The sequence below is a fragment of the Microcaecilia unicolor genome, chromosome 1 (assembly GCF_901765095.1).
Source record: "Microcaecilia unicolor chromosome 1, aMicUni1.1, whole genome shotgun sequence".
Classification (NCBI taxonomy): Eukaryota; Metazoa; Chordata; class Amphibia; order Gymnophiona; family Siphonopidae; genus Microcaecilia; species Microcaecilia unicolor.
Genome location: NC_044031.1, coordinates 551,686,549 through 551,711,832, shown reverse-complemented (window position 1 = coordinate 551,711,832; position 25,284 = coordinate 551,686,549). Strand labels below are relative to the sequence as shown.

The following is a 25,284-nucleotide window of genomic DNA, read 5'->3' as shown; positions in this document are numbered from 1 at the left end:
AGAACAGCTGATCGCCTCTTCGGACGTCCCTCCGTTCCTCCTGGGCCCGCCCTCGTGTGGCTTAAGTAACCTACGTACAGAGGTGAGAGGCGCTGCTAGGACCCGGTAAGACGGAGGGGGGAACGGCGGCGACGACCTCAGGGGGGCGAGGCACGGGGGCGGAGGATGGCGGGAGGCGGAGCTGAGGAGAAAGAGAGGAAAGGAGGGGGCCGGGGCTACCTAAAGTTATGATTTTTTTAATGCTGGAGGGAGTGGGAAGCAGCGGCGACCTCGGGGGGGGGGGGGGGGGCAAGGCCGTCCATAAAGGACGCTTCTGAGGAGCATTTTTGCCCCCTCCCGATCCTTTTTTTTTTTTTTTACATTTATTTTACATTTGACGGTGCTGCCTAAAGTTATGATTTTAATGCAGGGGGAGCAGCTGTGACCTCGGGGGGGGGGGGGGGGGGCAAGGCTGTCAAAGGACACTCCTGACGAGCATTTTTGTCCCCCCGCGATTTGATTTTTTTTTTATTTTTACATTTGTGGGTTTTTTTAAGCCGGGCAGCCCCAACGAGAGGTACAGACCTTTCGTTAGCTTTCCCATAGTTTTCCGGCATTAGGGCAAGTGGAAAACCTTAGTGCATCTCATTTCAATAGGGTTTTTACACAATTTGCTCATCTGCATTCCGTTTTTGTTTGCTGCTACCGTCGTCGGAAATTGGGCTTTAGTGCATGCCAGGGTAATCTACTTGTTCGTTAAAGGCACCCCTTTGGAGTTTTGTTATGCTTTTTGATTTAACTGAGGTACGTGCTCGTGCGTTGGCCGGGAAGTCAGTCTGCATGCACACCAGAAGACTCTAGCAAAACATTTTTGTTTTTGCTATGGCAAAATGCCGGTTCCCGGGTCGACGCGGATGTCGAGCCACGTGTGAGAATAATCAGCCTGCTATCCTCGGAGAATACCTGCTACAGGTAAGTATCTTCGCTTTACTCTAAGATAAGTTTCAAGGATTTCAACAAAAAAAGCACCCAAATCCATAATTTGCTGCTTTTAATGCTAAAGACTTTCCTCATGTGTTGATTTTGTGTCATCTGGAAAGATCCAAACTTTGTCCCAAGAATAATTCTTGTGACAACCTAAAGTATAGCCAAAAGAGTTCATTCTCACAGATCACAAGCAATGTGGAATGCTCAGTCATATCCATAATAGCCATTAATTGTTCACATCCATTCCATTTTCAATCCGCTCTTCCATTTGTATATTTCCTGTGGAGGTATCACTACCATTCTTTATTGAAGAAACTGGTAAATGAGGATAATATTTCTATGTATTTTGGACAGTATCTCAGATAGATATAATATCAAATATAAAAAGGGGATTCCTTAGATTGTTGGGTGTCAATATTAAGTTAGGTAAACAGAGAGAAGACATAATTTTTGGTACTAAGTGGTGCCTTTAATATTCTTCTGTTACTGCGGTGAACAATGATGATACGTTTTATCTATTGGAAACAAGTCTTGAAATTCTCAACTATCTGATAAACAAGTGGTTGCAAAGGTCTTTAGGCAGCTATGGCAACTTGGGCATATTAGATCTATTTTGATCAAGACACTTTCAGATTCATTGTTCAAACTATGGTAATTACCCATATTGATCATTGGAAGATTCCCTCCCCCCTCCCCCCCCCCAAAAAAAAAAAATAAATGATCGAAAATGAAACTTATTCTCCAATGTCAAATACAAGATTCATAGGCATATATGACCCAACGTGGGCTGTTTCAGCTGTGAAGCCTTCCTTAGGGGTCTTGTGAACCATGCTATGAACAGTCATAGAAAATGCTGGTATTAAATAAACAGGATACACGTTAGCAAAATCAGGAGATAGCTGTTTACGATTGCTGGTTGATCAGCGAACCACAGCGTTTTTTCTTTTTGAAAACACTTTGACTCCTGAGTCAGGCCTTTATGCTGAAACACAGCCATGTCTGGTCGTTTTTATGCTTGTCAGAATTAGACTCATTGAACATCCTCCTTGAGTTCTCCTCACTTTGCTCTTCGTGCTTTAATTATCCCAACCTGTTCCTTATTCTGGCACAAGATCAACTGCAAACTCGACAAGCATATAATGCCAGCCCATCTCCTTGTTTTTGTGTGCATTCACTGAAGCACAGTGAACAGTTCTCAAAAGCTGGCAAGATTACGAGGAAATCGCAGTTGAAATAAGTATAAGGAGTAGGGAACATGCAGTGAAGTTTCTAAATAGTATATTTAGAACAAATCAGAAAATATTTTTTTCAGTATATAATTAAACTGGAATGTGTCACCAGAGAATGTGGTAAGAACTCTTACTTTAAATCGAGTTGACAAATGGGAAGTAGTCAATTATTTCAAGTCCCTCAATAGTAAGAATCCAGTTCTGTTATTTAATAGAAAATAACCAAAATAAATAGGATAATCACCTTAAGAGACCAAATTCATGTAGAGCAAGATGCGGACACTAAGTGGCATCACCAGTAAAGAGATGTACGACCTTTTCCTGTACAATTTGTCACCTAATCATTTGAGGTGACAAAGGAGGAGTGGCCTAGTGGTTAGGGTGGTGGACTTTGGTCCTGAGGAACCGAGTTTGATTCCCACTTCAGGCACAGGCAGCTCTTGTGACTCTGGGCAAGTCACTTAACCCTCCATTGCCCCATGTAAGCCGCATTGAGCCTGCCATGAGTGGGAAAGCGCGGGGTACAAATGTAAGAAAAAAAAAAACAACAACCTGTAAGAGGCATTACACTTAATGTGGGAATTTTTAGAATTGCACCCAACAAATGTTCTAGGCCACAGTATTAGAAATTGTTTATATTTTTTCCGAGTGGCTCTAGCCGTATCGGTAAAGGACCAGCTTTTCAAATTCTACAGTTGGAGAACACATGCAAAATGTGGGTTTTAGAATTTCCCTCTTATCTGTTATTTATATGCTTGTGTTTGCATGTCAGTGTTGCATTTATTTTCTGTGCTGGTTCTCATTGGGAAGGACTGTTAAAAATGTAGTTCCTTAATTGCTATTAGTGAATCCAGTGTGCTGCTGCTGTTGAACTGCATTTCATGCATTGGGGCACTTTTTTGAGTGGGCTTCATTTTTCTCCCCACCAAATGTAGAAATGTAATTTCTACAGCACAGCTTCCAAAAGCTCATCTACTGCTTCCTGTGGTTAGGGCACGAGTGAGGGTTGTTGTTTTTAGAGGAGAGGGCAGTTTTGAGGTGGTGGGGCACTTGGTAGATTTTGAGTGGGGCAGAATTCTCTAAGAACTATGTTCTTCAACTTTTGTAGTATACAAACTTATTTATAGTCAAAATTCTTCTACAGAAATACATTGGGTCTCTGGGGGCCCACTTTACACTTTTTTTTTTACTAGAGTTTTCCATGTCAGGTTCTATCCCACTTAATTGCCCACACCTACAAAAACCTAACCACCAACTCTTGCTCATTAACATGAATTGACTGAACCATGGTCTGCATGCTTTCATCACATGTAACAAACTGTTCCGTTCCCATCTTCAAGTTCTTATCAATAGATGATGAGATGTAAATAGAAAGGGACTGGCCCAAACCCTCCATGACAAAATAAGAGCTCCTCTTTTGGCAGCTAGGTATCTTGCTGGAGCAGATTCAAAAACCAAGTAAGGAGGACTACCGGGTGAAAGAGCCTGAAGTGGTGCTTCTGCTTAAGTGGGAGAGGATGCTAGGGAGAGAATGAGGCTACAATGTGGAAAAGCAGAGGGGAGGAAGATGTTGGCAGTGTACAGCAAAAGACTCCAGCGGGGAAGGAGAGGAAGGGAAATGGAATGATACTGGTTTTGTCAAGCCTATATCTTATGTGTAATTCACATATTATGCATAGGTACATTGAGGATTTGAGAGAATGGGGCTACATTGTGTAAAAGCAGAGGAGAAGAAGATGTTGGTGGTGCACAGCAAAAGACTTCAGGAGGAAGGAGAGGAAGGGAAATGGAATGATACTGGTTTTGCCAAGTCTATATCCTATATATATATATATATATATATATATATATTTTTTTTATTTGTACCCCGCACTTTTTCCCACTCATGGCAGGCTCAATGCGGCAGGCAATGGAGGGTTAAGTGACTTGCCCAAAGTCACAAGGAGCTGCCTGGGCTGGGAATCGAACTCAGTTCCTCAGGACCAAAGTCCACCACCCTAACCACTAGGCCGCCACTCCACTAAAACGCACCTCCAACATTCTGAAGCTGACTGCATGGCTGAGGCATTCCTGCTCTCCGTATCCATCTCCTGAATTGACATCACGTACTTCCGGGTTCGTCACAAGCAGAAGTGACCAACCACACGAGGTTTCTCGGCTTCAGAATGTTGGAGGTGCATTCTATTAAATAGGATTGGTCAGTTCTTGAAGCACAGCCAGAGCTCAGCGTCCTGCACAGTAACGCTCGGACACCAGAGGGGGGGGAGGTATCTCTGACACACTCTCTCTCTCTCTCTCTCTCTCTCTCTCTCTCTCTCTCTCTCATATTTTCAAAGCACTTAGCCTTCCAAAAAGTGCTTTGAAAATAAGCCCCTCTGTATCACATTGTCTTAGTCTCATACACTGTCTCAGAGAGAGTCTGTGAGGCATATGTTCAAAGCACTTAGCCTTCCAAAGTTCCATAGAAACGTATGGAACTTTGGAAGGCTAAGTGCTTTGAAAATATGCCTGTGTGTCTCGCACACACTGTTTCTGTGTGAAACACACTGTCTCACATATACACTTGCACACACACTCGCACCCAGACTCTCTCTCTCTCACACTCAAACATACACACTCCGAGAAAAACCTTGCTAGCGCCCGTTTCATTTGTCAGAAACGGGCATTTTTTACTAGTTTTATATATAATGCATATTATATGCATAGACAAATTGAGGGTTTTCTTGCATAGGCACTCAATTTTTGTGTATTTATATATGTGTGCATTTTATATGCATAAAAATGCAAGTATGTAGAAAAGTAAATCAAATTTTTGCATATTTTTTGTTTTTATTCATTGCAACAGGGGTTCACAGAACTGTCCTGGGGGAACCCCAGCCAGTCAGGTTTTCAAGATACAACGAATATGAGATCAGTTTTTACAAATATTCGTTGTATATATAAAACAATAAATATTGTACTCATTATCTCATACTTCCATTCACTCCTCCCTATCTAATTCACACCTCAATTCTACCAGTGTACTTTAAGGCATCAAATTTTAAAACATTTTATCTGTTCATTACACCGAGTCTAACCCACTCTTGTATTATTCAGTAGAGTTCAGAACATTCTCAAAAACCAAATCTTCTCATTCTCAATAATCTGATCTTAAACTGTCTTAAATCCTCTAAACTTTTTAAATACTTGTTGCTACTAATGTCCCTTTATGCTTCAATTTTCAGTTCTGTTACATTTCCCACCATTATAAAAAGTCATTGTGTGAATTTTCTGTTTTTGATCTTGTAATATACTTAATATTCCAACTTGCGTGATTTATTCTTTCTGCAGATATCAAATGTTTACACGCTTATGTCCTAAAATCCGACTGCTACTTTCTCTCCTGGATATTCCAACAGTGGTTCTTTCTGGTCTCTGCTTCTATATAAACCCAACACAGTACTGTGTTTCGTAATAAAGCACTCGACACTATCTCATATTGAATTTGTCAGTACGAGGCAACCATTTCTAATTCATTCAAGAGACCACATTTTATGAGCTCCATTGTCTGTCAGTATATCCTCTGTGCAACTACTGATTGACCCCTGATGAAGGTTTTTTTAAAAACCGAAACACGGACCGTGTTGGGTCCTTAATAAAGTTTTTCTGGAGCATCTCACCTCTTGTCTTGGATTGATCTCTTGAAGTTGTTTTTTCCACCTGTTTCTTTTCTATGCAGCACTAACACCATTGCTCTCACATCTGTAGCGGTGTGCCGCCTGGATTTGTGATTGAGGTAAAAATATGTTATAGGAATGAATTTTTACAGTGTGGGAATATTTACCAGCTTCTGTCACGCTACTGTATTTTAGTTAAACCCCTGATGATGCTTTATAGCTAAACACAGTACTGTGTTGGGTTTATATAGAAGCGGAGACCAGAAGAGCCACTGTTAGAATATCTAGGAGAGAGACAAGCAGTCTGATTTTGGGACATGAATGTGAAAGTTTGATATTGGCAATGAAAAGAAATCACACCAGGAATATTTAGATCAAACGCAGAACATTCACACACTGACTTAAAATAGGGAATGTATCTCGCTGAATTAAAAATTGAAGTTTAAAGAGACATTAGTAGCAATGAGTATTAGAGGGTTTAAGAACTGTATTGAGAACATTCTGTTCCCCATTGAATTAAGAGTGGGTTAGACTTGGTTTAATGAGCAGATAAATATTTGTTTTAAGATTTGATGCCATAAGGTACATTGGTAGAATTAAGGTGTGAATGTGAATTAGGGAGGAGTGAATTGAAGTATGATGAATGATTGAGTTATTGAGAAATTATAAAGAAATGGAATTATGAGAGAATAACATTTGTATTGCATTTTAAAAAAGTTACTGGTGTTATATATTTAATGGTTGAAATTATACTGGAATAAGAGTTAACTAATTTTTACGTGTATGAAAATTCATTGTGGATATCTGAAAACCTAGCTGGAGTTTTCCCCAGGACAGGTTTGGGAATCACTACATTACAGTATCTTCATTTAAACAAGTTGTGTAGTTGGAGGCATTACTTTTTCATTTAACCCTTGTATGTAGTTGGTGATTTAAATCTGACCTAATGTTGCAAGAAAAATATAATTTTGAATTGAAAAACTTTCTTGAATCTTTCATAGAGAAAAACTTTGTGCCAACATTCTAATATAGGAAAATATCATCTGAAATGGATGTCTTGTTTGACTTTGGGAAAACAAAATAAAATCCAGATAGTAATTCCATCATGGCCAACCTGGAAGCGGTGACATCTGGTAGTTTTGGTTTTGTTGTTGTTGGTTTTTTTTTGTTTTGTTTTTTTTTTGTAATATGCAGGATAATGGGATTCCTCTTTTGCTACATGGTTGCCTGCTCTGTTCAACTGTGAATACAGCTGCAAGGAACAGCAACAAATTAATTGTGAACACTTTTTTTTTAAATCAGATTATGGCAGCAATACCTTGTATAGAAAAAACATTTCAGTTGCATGTCAGCATTTTACTATTTTGCTTTATAAACCGTTTTTAAGACCAGTACATCTGGGATTTTTTTTGTTTTGACATTGCACCTTTTCAGTGGCATACCCAGAAAACTGTGTTCAATACTGTCTTGGATTATATTTAGCTACTATAATATAGTATTCAAGCCATGTTATACTTCCATGATTGTGTATTAGTATGATAGTAAATTATGTTGAAATACTGTGTGGTGGGGTTTTTTTCCATTTCAGCCCTAAATGTGGGTGTTTCTCTTTTTCCCTCATAGGGTCTATTGGAAAAGTTCTTGGTTCCTAATGCCTCACAAGCAGAAAGCAAAGTGTTCTATTTGAAAATGAAAGGCGATTATTATCGTTATTTGGCTGAAGTAGCTGCTGGAGATGAAAAGAAAAGTATGTTTAATTTTTATTTCATTGGTCAATTTTGCTTTTCTTAAACATAACAGTGGATTTCATTTTAGGGCATTGGTTATAGTGAATTCTCTGAGAAGAAGCAGGACTGTGAATCCTCATGCATGGATAGCATCACTGATAATGTTGTTTAGGCCCCTTTTATCAGCCTTGAACTCCTGATCAGGGTTTCTTTGTCACTGTAGAGTTTGATGTTGCTGTGACTATTTTGCAGATGTGTCTCAAAAGAAGACCCCCAGCAGCTTCAAGAGTTATTTCATGTGCAACAGGAAATTATTGGTTACAGGCTTAACCATGATTCCTCTCATTGTAATCTTTGTTCACAACCGTCAAGAAGGACTTGTGGTAGAAGCTTTTTGGTGATGAGACTGATCCATAGTTATTGAAAACATCAAGCGTTATGGGACCTGAAGCTTACTGGATACTGGGAATACATTGACATAGAGGGTATCCCTGATGCTCTAGTTATCAAGCATCTGTAGAACCCACTAAGAACAGTTGTTCATTTCCCACTTGAAAAAGAGAGAATTCAGCCTCTTCAGTGGTGCAAAGGGAGTGCAATACAGATCATCAGGAGGCTGAGATGTCTGCATCATTCTCCATCGAAGCATGTCGCAGAGCACTGAAGCCATTAGTGTCCTCTGTGCCTTCCACGTAAGGACAGCTCATCCTCAATGCCATTGGAGAGGGTGCACCAACCTCTATGAACCTAAGACCTCCTTTCCAGTATTCCTCAAGTGACTCAGGAGAACGGGGCCACTCTTACTCTTATCCCCTTCTTTAATAGCAGCCATTCGAAGAGCACCTCATACAGAATTTCAAGGAAGAGCTGGAGCGTTTTTTTTGCTCAACACTATGCTACAGGTTCAACATTAAGGATGGGCAATCCTACCAAAACTCAAAACCCATGCCCTGCCTGAAAGATGTCTTGATGTCGATGTTGACTGCATCAGTGTTGTTTCCAGTGCATCAGATGTGGAAGCCTAACTACTCTGTCAATGTGAAGCGGGCAAATTGACTTCTACTGTGAGTTGGAGTGCTCCTTGGATTCTGATGAGGAACCGAGGATTATCCCCAAGAAGAGAGCCATTGGCTTCCTGTTAGACTTCTCCCTGCCACATGGGAGATGCAAATCCACAGCAGAGGAACTTTATTTTGTTTTTTTTATATGGGAGATAGCACATGCCATCCCAGTTCAGTTAGAAATCGAAGAGCCTAGAGCAGAGACATTAAATATCCTCCAATTCCTCAACTGACCCCACCCCAAGGGAGTTGACAGTTCCTGTTCACAAAATAATGAAGGATGTACAGTTGAAAATGTGGGAGACACCCCACTCCCCAGCCTTTGTTTCCAATTAATATGGACAACTCTATGTATAGTCCAGAGGGCTCTGGCATTTCACTATTCCATGGTGGTCAAATTTATTCTCAAGAGCCAAGAGTTCGACTCCTTAGTGCCCCTTGGAAGGGTGACTCAGACATTGGAATCTTGTGGAAGATAGTATACAGCATTGTGGAATTTACATACACTCTTCTAGACATAAGGCTGAGGAACTCTGCTCTTCAGTAATGAAGAAGAATGTGGAAAATAGTCTGAGCCACTTATTTTTTCAAAATAGTATTAAAACCATCTCCCTTTGGGGATGGTCGTGCACAGACTCACTTGGCTGTAGGCCTCACTTAAGACATGCAGGAAAAGCCTTCTGATGTGCCAGAAGACGGTATCAGCCAAGGAAGTTGGATAAAAACAGAAGACAGCTAGGTGCTGTCCTTGGATAGCCTGGCACTACCCTGGCTGAACCGCAGCCGGGATCCTGCATCGATGGGAATGCCAAGCAGACGATTGCCTGATGCAGCTGCATCGGCCTCACCCGGCAGTCTCACCTGGTGATAGCGCCCTTGAGTGCGCCGTGCATCCAGGAAGGCGGTTCGGACACCCATCTGACACGCTCACAAGAGAACTGGAGAGGGAGGAACAGTGTGCGAGGAGAGGCAGCGCACGGAGAAACAGAAGAAAGCTGCAAGGAGCAGCCCGAAGGCGGCCACGAGGTGCGGCGCGAGGCCCGAACAGCCTCTGGCCGGAGCCGCAATGCTAAGATGCTCACGGGAAGGAACAGAAAGAAAACCGTGTCCAGAGCTACTGAGCTCTGCACTCAGGACATCACTCTCGAGCATCCGACTGTGTGTAATCTAACTATCCCAAATTGACACCAAAATGAATACAATCAAAATACTCCTAGCAATATACTCCCTCACCCTGATCCACTTAACACTATCCATCCCACTTACAGAATATGTCACACCCATCCTACAAAACCACCAAAGACTGATCAAACACTCCACACTTCACCAAACTGATACCCACCAAATCAAAGGAAGATTAAATACGGGCAATACCAACAAAATGGAAGGAAAGATCACAACAAACGTACACCACCCAACAAATGAAAACTTACAAAAATCCACACATCATCAAACCTAACAGCCCAATACCAAAATATCCAAGTGAGTTACATTAATGCTAGGTCCGTAGTTAACAAAACAACAACAATGTCAGACTGGATTAACTCAGAAAACCTCGATCTTATCTTCATCAGTGAAACTTGGATCCACAGTCAAAAGGACCCCATAATCCTCAAACTATGCCCTCCAGGTTACAAAATCACTCACTGGACCAGATTAGAAAAGAGAGGTGGAGACATAGCACTAATCTACCGAGCACAATTCACTACCGAAACCATCGCCGAGTCCATAACACCCCAACTAGAAATTGCTTCACTCAGAATCCAAAACAAATCCCTGATCAACTGAACTGTGTCCTATTTTACAGACCGTCCTGTAACTGGAACAAAAGCCGTCCTATCTTCACGGACTTCATCTCAAACACTTGTGTAAACAACTCCAATACACTAATACTAGGCGACATAAACCTTCACCTAGAGGACCCCAACTCCGCCAGTGCACGTGAATGCAAAGTGTTCCTACAGTCCTGGGATCTCAAATGGCCTCACATGCAAGCTACCCACATCAGAGGACACACACTGGACCTCTTATCACACAAAATGTCCACAGATCATAATCTATCAATAATAGACATCAAATGGTCAGAAACACCTTGGACTGACCACTACAAACTGAGCCTAACCCTAAATTGGCGAAAGAAGGGGTTAAATCGCACACCAGAACAAACTTACGCTACGAGAGGGCAAATAGATCCACAAATATTCTGGCAACAGATATGACAATGGATGGACAACACAAACTGACTCCATACATTATCTCAATCACTGGGAGGATAGATGCAGAAGCGTACTAAACAAAATAGCACCCTTAAAGACAAGAATATCAAGAAGACCAAACTCGATACCATGGTTCAAAGACGAACTAAAAAAAACTCAAAACACAATCCAGAAACTTGAATGAGCATGGAAAAAATAAAAGATGGAACATACACTCAATGCATGGAAACAAATACACAGAAAATACAAATATACACTTAGACAAACCAAAAGGGCCTTCTACAAGACTAAACTAGGACCGGAAAACAAAGATCAGAAGAAACTTTCAACTTGTAAAAAAGTTACTAGACACCACCCCTGTCACCACATCTAACACAGACATCCCACCCGTCAGACAAACTGGCTACCTACTTTAAAGACAAAATAACAAAACTACGCAGCACTCTTCCTCATCACAACACCGACATTAAAAACTTCTTCGACCTGGACCTAATCCCGGGCAGATACCCAGCTGACCGTATCTGGTCAACATTCAACCTACTCATCACTGAATCAATTACACAAGCGACTTATAGGTTCACCAACACCCACTGCAAACTGGACATATGTCCCAGTCATCTACTTAAACACGCCCCCAGCCGATTCATAGAAGACTTCACATCCCACCTAAACTTCATGCTACAACAAGGTTTCTTCCCCGAGGAATATGGTAACTATCCTACTTACCCTAATACCAAAAGACACTAAGAAAAAAACAAACGATCTCACCAACTACCGCCCAGTCGCGTCCATCCCCCTAGTAGTAAAATTGATGGAGAGCTTGGTGCCCAAACAGCTTACGGAATACATGGACAAGTTCTCAGTACTACATGACTCGCAGTCAGGATTCCGCTCCCACCCTAGCACTGAAACTGTCCTAGTCACTCTCCTGGCCAAATTCAAGTAGGAAATAGCCATAGGTAAAAGCATACTTCTCCAATTCGACATGTCGAGTGCATTCGACATGGTGAACCACAATATACTTCTAAGACTCCTTGGCCACTTCGGGATTGATGGAAACGTAAATTGGTTCAAGGGCTTTCTAACCACCAGAACATACCAAGTAAAATCAAATTCAAACATATCATCACCGTGGAAAGCAGCCTGCAGAGTACCTCAAGGATCACTTCTATCACCAATACTCTTCAATATGATGATGGTCCCACTGGCAAAGTCCTTATCCATCGAGGCCTCAACCCATTCATCTATGCAGATGATGTTACAATCTACATTCCCTTCAGACATGCCTTGACAGAAATAACCAAGGAAATTAATGATGGCCTGAACATCATGGACTCTTGGGCAAACTCATTCCAATTGAAACTGAACACTGAAAAAACACACTGCCTCATCTTCTCATCTCAACATAAGTTACAAACCCGCAACCATAAACACCCCAGGACACACACTCCCTACATCAGACAGCCTAAAAATACTGGCGTCACAATTGACCACAACCTTACACTCGAGAGCCAAGTAAATACTGTAATAAAATGTTCTATTCAGTGTGGAAACTCAAACAAATAAAACCTTTCTTCCCGAGGGATACTTTTTGAAACCTAATACAATCAAGGGTCCTTAGCCATGCAGATTACTGCAACGGAATCTATGCGGGATGTAAAGAACTCCTCACAAAAATATTCCGCCCAAAACACAGCAGCCAGACTGATGTATGGTAAAACACGATTCGAAAGTGCTAAACCCCTGCGAGAGAAGCTGCACTGGCTCCCAATCAAAGAACGGATCATCTTCAAAGTCTGCACTTTGGTCCACAAAATCATCTACAGCGTAGTCCCAGGATACATGATAGACCTCATAGATCTACCAATGAGAAACAGAATCGGATCATCACGATCATACCTAAACCTACATTACCCAAACTACAAAGTACTAAAATACAAAACAACCTACACATCTAGCTTCTACATAAGCGCACAACTATGGAATGGACTCCCAGAAGCTGTGAAAACAATTCATGACCACCCAAACTTCAGGAAATCACTAAAAACTCACCTCTTCAAAAAGGCTATCCCACTGATTCAACGTAAATCCCCACACCCAGCAACACAGCTTATCCAATGATTGTACTGATCAATTTACAATCTTCATTCCCTTCGACCCCATGACGCCTGATTCACACCTACCTCATTTGACCACAACATAACCTTGTACTCGTTATCAACTGAATTGGCAAACACCTTTACGGTACTATGCAAGCCACATTGAACCTGCAAATAGGTGGGAAAATGTAACAAATGTCAGAGAGAGAATCTCTTCAGAGTTGAGGCTCAGGAAGCTGCTACTGTCAAGCAGCATAGTTTGTATGTTATAAACTTGATATACTTCCTAATCTGATTTTTGGATCAAGGCAGCTTAAAGATTATTTTAAATAATTAGAAAAGAATGCTATGGGAGTTAAAAGGAAGGATAAAATCAGACAGGTAGAAGAAACAAAAAATAAAAATAAGATAAAATAAGTGTTACACTCCACATGAATCCCCGGTTTCAGACCCTGGTTGCTGACAGCACTTCTACATTCCTGAAAGCCAAACTGAAAAGAATGGGTTTTCATAGCAGTTTTGAATTTTGGAAATGATTGCTCTGATCGGATGTAATGAAGGAGAGATGTTCCATTATTTTGCAGCCAAAAAATAAAAAGTAACATTCTAATATATTTATAATGAGCTTGTCTGAGATTGGGGAGGAGCAGGCAGTAGACGTCCAAGTGCCTGGAAAGGAGTGTAGAGTATAGTAATGGTTGCCAGATATGATGGAAGTTAAGCAGAGAATTTTGAAAGGGATACAGTAGTGTACTGGTAACCAATGTAAATGGGTAAACAAATGTGTAAGTTGATCAAATCTACAGGCATAGCAAAGGAGTCTAATAGCAGTGTTTGAAGGTGTTTGCACTGTTTCCTGCATAGATCAAGTTACAGTAGTCCCTTTGAGATGGTACACCATGAGTATATGGAATGAATCAAAATTGAGAAGACATATGTGGTGCAGTCTGTGCAAAGTGAGAGAACCAATTTGATCAGATGTGAAATTTGGGGTTGAAAAGATGACTCCCAAATAACAGAAAAAATTGACTGTTAGAATTGGGAGATTTGAAGGGGACCAAAGTAAGCAACTACTGTTCTTAACCCCAACAAAACGGGTGTCTGGTCTGTTATCACAAGTCTGTGTTTAAGTCAAGACAGACTTGTAAGGGAGTGAGATCTATGTGGATTTGTGAACAATGGAACATTAGCAGAATGTCATCTGTGTAGATGAATGTTTGTGTTACGGGAGTCAATAGGGCACCCAAGGGACTGAGATGTATATTGAAGTAGGGGCAAAAGGATTGAGCCCTGTGGGACCCCACAGGTAATGGGAAGTAGTGATGAATCAAAACTCTCTCCAGGCCCACTTCTGACGCAGCTACCTCCTCCAGGAGATATCAAAGCACAGGGCAATGAAGGTCCTATTCTTGCATAGGCATCCTCGACTCTCCCCCACCCTCCGATTTGTTCATCCCAGTTTTGAAAGGGTTCTAAATCTTGTTCCAGACAGTAGAAGACTAAGAAAATCCCAACCTACATTGCAACCAAAACCAGGATGGGGTTTTGACTGCTTCCATGAGAACAAAGCCTAAGTTCTTGTGTCTATTCTGGCTGGCCAACTTTTTAAAAACATTTTTGCAGACAGATGGCCCCTTACAATGTCAAGAAAAAGGGAGCAGGTCATTATTAAACAAATGTGTTTGAACAAGCACAAACAGTTAGAGTCATCCTAATTAAAATCAAGACACATGGCCATGTTTGCCAAACTATGGGCTGCATCAAGGGTATGCGGATGAATGTTAGGTGTAATTGTTTTTGCTTTTTTTTTTTGTTTTTGTTTTTAGACAATCATGATTTTAAAATATATTTATAATACACGAATATGCAAACAGAAGCAACCATATAAATCATTATTAGTAAACACAATGCTGTGCTGAGAGGACAACTGGACTTGGATCACGAGACCTTGCATGATTGATACCATGACTCCACCTGCCCTTGAACCGAAGAACCAATATGCAGCCCTGGAAGTGGAGGAGGTGAGCATTCCAGAGAGGAGGAATGGGAGCTCAAAATTCAAGTTGGTGGATCAGTGACCACTAAGAGGTGAAAGGTAGTGGTAGTTGACAATTCTCTGAGGGGTACAGAGGCATCCATCTGCAGACTGGACATGATGTCCCAAGAAGTGTGCTGTCTGCCAGGTGCCAGAATTCAAGATGTTAGATCTTGCTGACTCCTCAAGCCCTAATGACTGTTATCCATATTGGCACAAATTTTACTCCTAGTTACTCCTCAAACGTATCAAAAGTGACTTCATGGCTCTGGGAGAAGGGGGTGAAGCAGACAGGTACATGGGGGTCTCATTGATCCTCCCTGTTGAGGGTACACAGGAGGGGGTCTCGTCAATCTGTTGGCAGTAAAGGCCTTGGCAGAGAAGCTGTTGTCTGGGAGACAAATGTGGCTGTGCGGATGGTTTCAAGAGCATTTTGGCTTCCTAGACCATGGGATGTTTTTCCAAAGGTTGCTGAGGAGAGATGGAGTCATCTATTAAAGAAGGGAAGGAGTGTTTTCAACAGCAGACTGGCTAACCTACTGAAGAGGGCTTTAAGCTAGAATGATTGAGGCAGGGTAAGTACAAGCCCTCAGGTAAGTGAACCATTAAATATCTCTACACAAATGGAGAAATGGGGCAGTGTCTGAAAAGCAGTATATATTAATGCTGAAAGTATGGGAAATAAGGCTTTAGATCGTGAGACACTGATGGAAGAGGTTGTCTGGTAAGATTTGCCTCTTTGTGAATGGTACCAAAATTTGCAGCTTGGTAGACACCACTGATGGTGTGGATGACATGTGGAAGGACTTAGCAAAGCTAGAGGAATGGTCTGGAATTTTGCAGCTTAGATTTAATGCTAACAAAAAACAAATGCAGTGTCATACATTTGGGCTGCAAAAACCTGAGGGAATGGTACAGGTTAGGGGGTGAAGAATGTATGTACACGAAAGAGGAATGGGACTTGGGTGTGATCGTATGTAATGATCATAAGGTGGCTAAACGGGTTAAAAAAAAGTGACTTCGAAAGCTAGAAGGATACTTAGATGCATAGGGAGAGGAATGGCCAGTAGGACAAAGGTGGTGGTAATGCCCCTGTATAAGACGGAAACCTCATTTAGAATATTGTGTACAATTCTGGAGACTGCACCTTCAAAAAGATATAAACAGGATGGAGTCTCTCCAGAGGGCAGCTACTAGAATGGTCATTGTTCTTCATCATAAAGCGTGTGGGGGCATACTTAAGATCTCAATATGTATACTTCGAGAGAAAGGCAAGAGAGAAGAGATTTAGTAGACATTTAAATATCTGTGACATAAATGCACAGGTGAGTCTTTCAATTGAAAGGAAGCTCTGCAACGAGGGGGCATGGGATGAAGATGAAAGGGGATACTTGGAAGTAACCTGAGGACTTCTTCATGGAAAGGGTGGTGAATTCATGGAAGTGGTGGAGAGTCAGTATCTGAATTAAAGAGAGCTTGGGACAAGTACATAGAATCTCTAAAGGAGTGATGAGTAGATGTCATGGATAAGCAGACTGTATAAGCCATATGGTATTTATCGGCCTACACTTTTTCTGTTTCTATGTAAAATACACACTCTGCTAAACCAAGTGCAAACATTTACATTATGGTTTAAAAAAAAAAAACTAATCAAATGCAAGGAATAAAAAGTATATAAAAAGTTTGTAAGCTGCTTTGGACCTTTATAGGGAATAAGCGGGTTAGAACTGTCAAATTAGATTACATTAGATACAGTTAGTGATTGATCCAGGGCAGGGAGGGGCAAAGATTTCCCATGACCTCGTTTCCTCCACTCCAGGAATGTGCTAGTACTTAACTTTTTTTTTTTTTCTCAAGAAAATTCCACCCCTAGTGTTGGGGTGTTTTAGTTCTGGAGGAGTGATAGAAAAGCATCCTAACCAGGTGAAAACCAAAGAAAGGAAAAAGATGGGGAAGGGTGACAGGAATGTGGGTCCATAAATGACCTGGGGGAGGGAGCTTAGGGGTTGCTTCTGCTTAGCTGAGGTGTGATGCCTAAGGTTTATGGAGGGCAGCACCTGACCTATCGGGTCTTCTCACTGCCTAAGTAGTTCTGCACCGACCTGTAAAGGGAGCATTGCTCCTGAAAGCCAGCTTAGTGGAAAAGCATCACCTATTTATTTATTTATTGTATGTATTGGAATGTATTAACTGTGTTTATGAAGATTGACCCAAGGTGAGGTATAGCAAGTACAATTTAACATAAAACTTACAATTTTGTTAACACTATAATAGTAAAACATGAAACTTACAATTTTGTTAACACTATAATAGTAAAATGATAAAATATAAATACAATTAATGAGAAACTTTGAGGTAGGCAAATTGAATACTTATAATAGGAATAACATGATACGTTGGCAGAAATATATTCATTAAAACAGCACAATATTTGTGCTTTATACCCAACAGTATTAATATGTTTACCACCAGTTAGAGGGTGTACAGATCTTTATAATAGCTGCTTAATTAACCAATAACGAGGCTCATTTTCAAAACATAGACATACAAAGTTGCATATGTTATGGAATTTTGTAAGTCTGTGTGCTTTGAAAATGAGCACCAAAGTTTCTGGATCATTTAAAACAAGCAGATCAGAGGGGCGGCAACACAATGAATAGTGAAGTCATGGAGGTGTTTAGGGCCATAGATGGAGCAATGGGGTGGAGCCAAATTCCAGAGGAAGCGGTTTTGTTCGAAGACCTGGTGCGGTCCGGGTTTCGGCAGGTGTCTGCATCTGTGGTGTATCGGAGAGGGATCGCAGCTCTGTTTGTCTTTCTGTGGACAGACTTCACTCCTTGACAACAAATGGAGTTACAGTGAAACTGAAGAATCATTTACAACTGTTACAGAATACAGCAGCTTGTATGATTTTTACAATGAGTAAGTTTGATCATGTGTTTCCATTATTAGGGGAACTGCTTGGCTTCTGCTGCAGACGTATAATTTTTAAATCTTGTATTTTTAAGATTTGGTATGATTTAAGATCATTGCAGGTCACTCATTCGGTCTCTTGCTTATCTAGACTAATTTCTAACTGATCTTTACATCAGATGGATTTAATTAGTCCCTTGTTTAAGTGAATTAGATTTTTAAAAGTTTTGGAGAACTCTTTCATACTAAGCTGCTCAAGTTTGGAACAATGTACCATCTAGATTAAAGAATTCACCTTCTTATGCGTTACTTTGGAAGAGCTTGAAATTTTTTTTTTTTTTTTTTGAGAAATATGTGAATTCAGATGATTAAATATAGATTTTAATAAGTGTCTGTAATATACTAAAGGTAGTTTTAAAGCTTGTAAGCTGCTTTGGACATTTTATAGAGAATAAGCGGGTTAAAACTGTCAAATTAGATTACATTAGATAGTTAGTGATTGATCCAGGGCAGGGAGGGGCAAAGATTTCCTAGGACCTCGTTTCAAAGGGCTATGAGACCAGGAACTACTAGAGTATCTCCATTTGTTGTTGAGGAGTGAGGTTTGTCCACAGGAAGATGGATAGAGCTGTGGTCTTTCTCTGGTGGGCCTCTGACGTAGGCATTTGCCAAGGCACAGGCCGTGTCGGGTCTTTGGATGGAATTGCTTCCTCTGGAGTTTGGTTCTGCCTTGTTGCTCCATCTGTGGCCATGAACACTTCCATTACTTCTAGATCTCTGAAGCCTGTCTCCGTGTGGTCACTTCACAGTGTGCAGAAAGTTAAGTTCCTGGGGTCCCAGCACTAAACAATTTGGGGACACAGATTGTAGACCATCCCTAGTATTTCATCACTCAGACTGAGTCCCTGTAAGAAATCTTTGAGATCAGGATTAGTGTGCTAAAAAGGAGCTAAGGACAGTCCTTCCATCCAACTACCAACCCATGACACAGTAAAACATTACCTCCTAAAATATTCAAACTCACAATGCATACTAGATCCTTGTCCTAGTTATCTTATGAAGGAAACTTCTAATATATTCATCAATCTGCTTCAGCAGTATATCTCCTTCCTACTATTCCATGGCAATTTCCCTGATAATAAAGGTTCTATTATCCTAACACCAATACCAAAAAACAATTCAATCACTATAACTGATGTAACAAACTACAGACCAGTAGTCCCCATTCCTTTGATGATAAAGGTGATGGAAGGAATAGTAGTAGCACAAACTATGGACTACCTTTCACATTTCTTCTTACTACGCAAATCGCAATCAGGTTTCAGACCATGCTATAGCACCGAGACTGTCCTTACTACCCTAGTATCAAATCTCAGAAAAGAAATTAGGATAGGGTCTAAGTTCTTAATAATGCAGTTCAATATGTCTAGCACATTCGATGTAGTAGATCATAATATCCTACTAAACATACTAGACAACTTTGGTATATGTGGCACAGTCCACAAGTGGTTTCAAGGATTCCTGAAATCAAGATCTTACAAAGTGAAAATGAAAGGAACCTTATCTTCTCCTTGGTCACCTGACTGTGGCGTCCTTCAGGGTTCTCCTTTATCGCCCATTCTGTTTAATGTGATGTCACCACTAGGCAACAGACTAGAAACAGCAGGATTTAAAACATTTGTGTATGCTGCTGATCATACCATATACATAATCTTCAAAAAGAACATTAAAGACATCTTACAAAAGGCAAAGCTTGGCTTAAATTTGATGGAAACCCAGAGCCTCCGAATCCAAATTAAAGCTAAATAACGAAAAAACTAAATTTAATGGTCATTACCAACCTATTTGACCAGAACAACTACAACAGTTTCACAGTTGACAACACTTAATTCCTCATTGACAGTAATCTGAAAATTCTAGGTATAATTAGACAAACATTTAACATCTGATACTCAAGTTTCTTCAGTAATCACAAAATCTTTCAGGTCTTTTTGGAAACTAAAAAGGATCAGACCCTATTTCTCATCAGAAACATTCAGACTATTGGTACAATCATTAACATCCCAATTCGATTATTGTAATGCCATATATGCTGGCTGTAAGGAGTACCTGTTGAAAAAACTCCAAACAGCTCAAAACACTGCAGCCAGGTTCATATATAAAATCTCTTGTTATGAAAGTGCTTCCCCTTTATTAATCAAATTACACTGGCTTCCCATCAAAGCGAGAATCACCTTCAAATTATGTACCTTTTTCTTTCAAATACTAAATAGCACAGCTCCAGACTATATGGTACATTAATAAACTTATCTCAAAGAAACACTAAATATGAGGCAAGAAACTATCTCAGACTACACCTCCCAAATTGCAAAAAGTGATCTGCAAAACTGTCCACTCTGCAGCCTTCACTAACCTAGGAACCAAATGGTGGAATTCTTTACTACCCAAAACAAGAAATATACAGGAATATGCTAGATTCCACAAAATCCTCAAATCATTCCTATTCAAACAAACCCTCACAAAGAATGACCATATCTCACAGTCATTACCTGAATTGGTTATTACTCTAGTTACCATTAACTTTTTCTTTGCTTCATGTACAATTATTCATTCATAATAGATTTTCTAAATGTTAAATCTATAGCTATCCCAGTATGTTTTATAATATTGTATTGTGAAATTGGATTCTTACAACAAATTACTTTCTTGCGCATTATTCTATGTTATGTATCCTATACTGTTTATTGTAAGCCACATTGAACTCAAACTTGTTTGGGATAATGTGGGATATAAATGAAAACAAAACCTACTAACCAGAGTGGAATGTTAATTGCGTGCCACAACTGGTTAGAGAGGATATAAACAAAGTCCGATAGCTGGCAAAACAAATAATTAAGGTCTTTTGAGACAAATCGAGAGATGTAATTTGATGGTGTTCCATCTAATAAGACATCAGATATGCTAAATGATTCAGATGGAAGGATGAAGAAGTTTAAAAGATATATTTTACTTTTGGTTAAATTAAGATTATTAAATTCTCTGTACATTTGTGTGTGTTTTTATATTAAATGAAATATACCTTGTCTACATAAAATAGCTTCTAAACTTACATAAAATGTATTCAAACAGCAAGCACTAAATATACATTATGATGATACTGCCCTGGAATGACAGAGAAACCAGCCTTTAGTTTCCTTTTATGCAGGGCTTTTTACTTATGGAATTTCTATCTAGCCTTTTGCAGGGGTCATGGGACCTTGGTGGTGGTCTGACCCAGCTGATAAAAGCTCCTTTTGATCTACTAAATACCTGTCACTTGAAGTATCTGATCCGCAGGGTCTTGTTTTGTTGGTGGTTAACTCAGCAAGCAGAATTGGAGGTCTAGACTGCAGTAACTGATCTGCCATATAGTAAGTCTTAAAAAAAATTTTTGCACACCTATCAGTTGCTTCCTAAAGTTGTCGGACTTCCATTTAACCAGCCAATAGTCCTCATCTCCCTCCCCCTCTTTTTTTTTTTTTAAACTGCATACCCATAAAGGTGATGGTGCACTGCATGCTGGACTGCCAGAGAGCTTTGGTCTGTTTGGATTAAAGCTTGTAGAAAGTCCATCAAGCTTTTTCTTTTGACCCAAATAGGATGGGGGCTGTCATAGGCAAACACACTTTCCAATTGGCTCACAGACTGTGTATTTCTAGGCAGTAGTTGCATTGGTAGCCCACTTGAATATTCCCGTTGAGATTTGTGGATTACAACATGATCAACTGTGCGGCCGATTCGCCGGCGAGTCGTGGCCCGGCGAAGATAGCTGGCCATCTTGGTGTTGGTTAGCTGAAGGAAGGAGGGTCTGTTTCTGTTTCCTATTTCTGGCAACCGTCGTCTGGGTTTGATCAATGGCCGCAGCCATCTTGGATAGATCAGGTCCTGGAAAGCCATCTTGGAGTAACGAGGTCAGGAAGGAAGCCCATATTTGGACGAAGGCACCTCTCTGCTGATGGGGGGGGCAGCCATCTTGAATCAGCTGCACATGCTTGAGCCTAATTCCTCCACTACTTAAGGCCCTGCCTTCAGTCCGTTGCTTCGGCCTCAATTGTCTCAGAGGTTCTTGCCGGAGTTCTGTTCACCGGCTTTCCTCAGTTCCTGTATTCCTGCGTACCAGACCTCGGCTTGTTTTCCTGACCACGATAGTTTGCTGCCTGCCTAGACCTTGGACTGGTTGACTATTCTTTGCCCTACAGATTACTTGGCTATTGGACTGTGTCTGCTTGCCCGTCAGCCTGGTCAGCGGCTGTGCAACCTCGCCGGTTCCAGAAGTCCTGGTGGCCACCTGCAGCTGGGAGCTCAACTCTTGGTGAACGGTGGTCGCTTCCCACTTGAAGCTAGGGGTTGTCTGGCTGCCTGACTGAGTGCGGCGTCACTTCATCTCTGCCATGCTCAGTCGGGGCACAGGGGCTCACTACTACCGGGTCATAACACTCTGTAATATCATTTTCATATTTCAATTTTCTGTGAGCTATAGTTGAACTAATTTGTAAAAAATTATTCATAGAATTTCGACATTCTGACAAGTCCTGGTTTAAAACTCTTTTTAATTTAGTGACAGTGAATTTTACGTGTTGGAACCATTTTCCTTTCATTTTCATTTTCTTCTCTTGGATAACATAAATAGTAACATAGTAGATGATGGCAGATAAAAACATGCGTGGTCTGTCTAGTCTGCCCAACAAGATAAACTCCTAGTATATGATATAACATATGCATTTTTGATCTTGAGCTATCCTTGCCATTTTCAGACCATAGAAGTCTGCCCAGCACTAGCTTAATTTTCAACTAAGTTGCTGTCAAAGCCTACTCAAGTAGATCTAACCAGCCATAACTGGGACATAGATGTTAGAAGCCTGCCCTATATAATAGTCTTTTTTCCCAATTACTGGGATTTCCCCTTAAAGCATGGCTGAGGTGTTTTGATTCCATTCTATTTCCATATAGGAATTTTGTGAGAGGGCATCCAGGCATCTACCAACCCTCTCTGTGAACACTTACCCCACACCCCCAGCATCAATTAATGCTCTTTAGTTCTACCACTTACCCTTCTCTGGAAGAAGTTTGTCTTGCATAGTAATACTTTTCAAATATTTAAATGTGTCTCTCATCACCCAACTCTCCTTTTCTCTAGGGTATACATATTCAGGTCCAGTTCTCTTGTGTGTCTTTTGGCACAAACCCTATATCTTTTTTTTTTGCTTAATTGTAAGATACCACGGCACATAGCTCACAATACAGCTGCTTTTAAATGAACATTTTCATTTTTTAAATTTTTTTTAATTACATACTTTCAAGCATACAAATCACTAATTATTCACAGTCTTCCCCCCCCCCCCCCCCCCAAAAAAAAAAAAAAGTATTAACCTAGTCTCCTTAATGACATCCTTCTGGGGGAATTCTGCACAAATTATGCAGTGTGTACAGTTATGCAGAATTTTGCTTTGAGGCGAGGTGGAGCCCTGGCTAAAACTCTGCCACTACTGCATTTCACTGCTTTAGTGTGCAATCAGTGTGGTGCTGGAAGTCCTGTGCTATTCACTTTTTTTTTTTTTTTTTTTTTTTTTTGAGACTAAGAACAGTGCAGAATTTTGAGGACCATGTTGATAGCAGGCTATAAATTCTGTACAGTGTAGTAAGGCCTCAGTAGCAACTGAATTTTAATCAGGAAGAGCTGTGCGTCCAACAACTGTAGTGCCAGCTGAGACTGAATTTGAGAAAAGAAGCTGGGGGAGAGGCTAATTAAAAAAAAAACGTGAGAGGAAGAGGAGCTTGTATGGAAGGGAAAATAATCTGGAGGAGATGGGAGAAGAACTGGGGACAACAGAGGATAAGGGTGCATGTGGAAGAGGGAGATCAGCTGGAGGTGGGGAAAACAGGGTGAGGGGACTTGTAGAAGGAGAGGTGAGCTAATTGAGATGGGGTAGGGGATCTATATGGTGAGGGAAAGAACTGTAGAAGTGAGATGGAGAGGAATTTGGGAGTAAGATTTCAGGGATTTGTGGAACAGATGGTGGAGATGGGTTAAGGAAATGAAGAATGGGGGTGAGGACATGGTGTATGGTGCACTGAGGGAGGTAATGGTGCACATGGAGGGGTGGAATGATCTGAAAGAGAATGTTAAAGGAGGATCAGTTGGGATAGAGTGAAGAAAGGAAGATCTGGTGGACAAAATGTGTGTGCGCACAAGGGAAATGTGATCACGGGGAACCTAGAGGATGTCGTCACTCGACATGGAGTTGCTCTTGTGGTGGACAATTGGGATTTGACAGGCTTGCCATTCCAAATTTCTCCACATTGAACTAAAGTTTAAAGGTTATAGCAAAATAGCATATATATATATATATAATTTTTTTTTTTTTTTTTTTTTAAAGCACCAAGGACGGCGTCCTCAGAGGATCACGCTTAAAACTGGAGGCTCATAAAATAAATGGTACTCGTATGAAACAAGCAACTACTAAAACATTTTAAAGGCAAGCTAAAGAAACAATAGAATGGTCCATTTACCTGAGTGCAGAAAGAACAGCTGTAGTTTAAAAACATACACTGCCATCATCTAGCACTGAAAGGAAGTGCATGTCAAAAAATGCATATTAAGTACCAAACTTACATATTGAGCCGATAATGCATATTCAACACTGGGTTCCTTGTGATCGTGTCACTAAGTAAGTAATAGGAATAACGGGTTAAAACTAAAAATCTGTTAAAAAATAAAATAACCTAAAAACTGTTACATCAAAAGCTAGTTAAAAAAATATAATACAAAGAATGTAAAATATGTAGAGGCACTTCAGCTAAAATACAATAAAGAGACAGATGTCTACAAAATGTAGACTAAAAAAAATGTGGGTGAAGACCATGTATACAGAATAAGGGAAAACCAATGTTAACTTCAAAAAAATTACAAAAAGAACCTTAGATCAATCTGAGTTCAAGCCCAGTGGTTCCAAAGTCTGCATAAAAAGATGGTCCTTTGCTTATTTTGTAAAAGGCATTTATGTCCCCATCTCTCCATGGGTTAAGTACTTTATAAACAAAGAATTTCAAGTCAGGAGTGGTATGATTCAGTGTGTTCCAATGTACCGCAAGTGGTACAGATATGACATATCTGCTAATGCAGCTTCTGTGCTCAATTATGCATGTCTTAATATTGTGTTTTGTCTCCAATATGAGTCTGCAACTCTTGCTGTATTGCAGTCAGATGAATGTTTCAGGGTGGAACTTTATTGGACTTTGGATGAATAAAAGTAGTAGTCTCAATAGAATGAGGACAAATGCTATATTTGCCACATCTTTTGTGGCCAAAAAAAAATCCACGGAAAGGATCTTCAATCAAATTA

At 40.4% G+C, this 25,284-nt stretch overlaps 1 protein-coding gene across 7 annotated transcripts in view; it reads left to right on the top strand.

Annotated features, from left to right (window-relative positions):
• Window positions 1-25,284, top strand: part of YWHAZ (tyrosine 3-monooxygenase/tryptophan 5-monooxygenase activation protein zeta) — a 75,904-nt gene that overhangs the window by 18,124 nt on the left and 32,496 nt on the right. For all 7 annotated transcript variants that reach the window (XM_030217374.1, XM_030217366.1, XM_030217407.1 and 4 more), the window contains exon 3: window positions 7,475-7,598. In XM_030217374.1, the coding sequence (XP_030073234.1) occupies window positions 7,475-7,598 (124 nt within the window). The remainder of the gene's footprint in view (window positions 1-7,474; window positions 7,599-25,284) is intronic.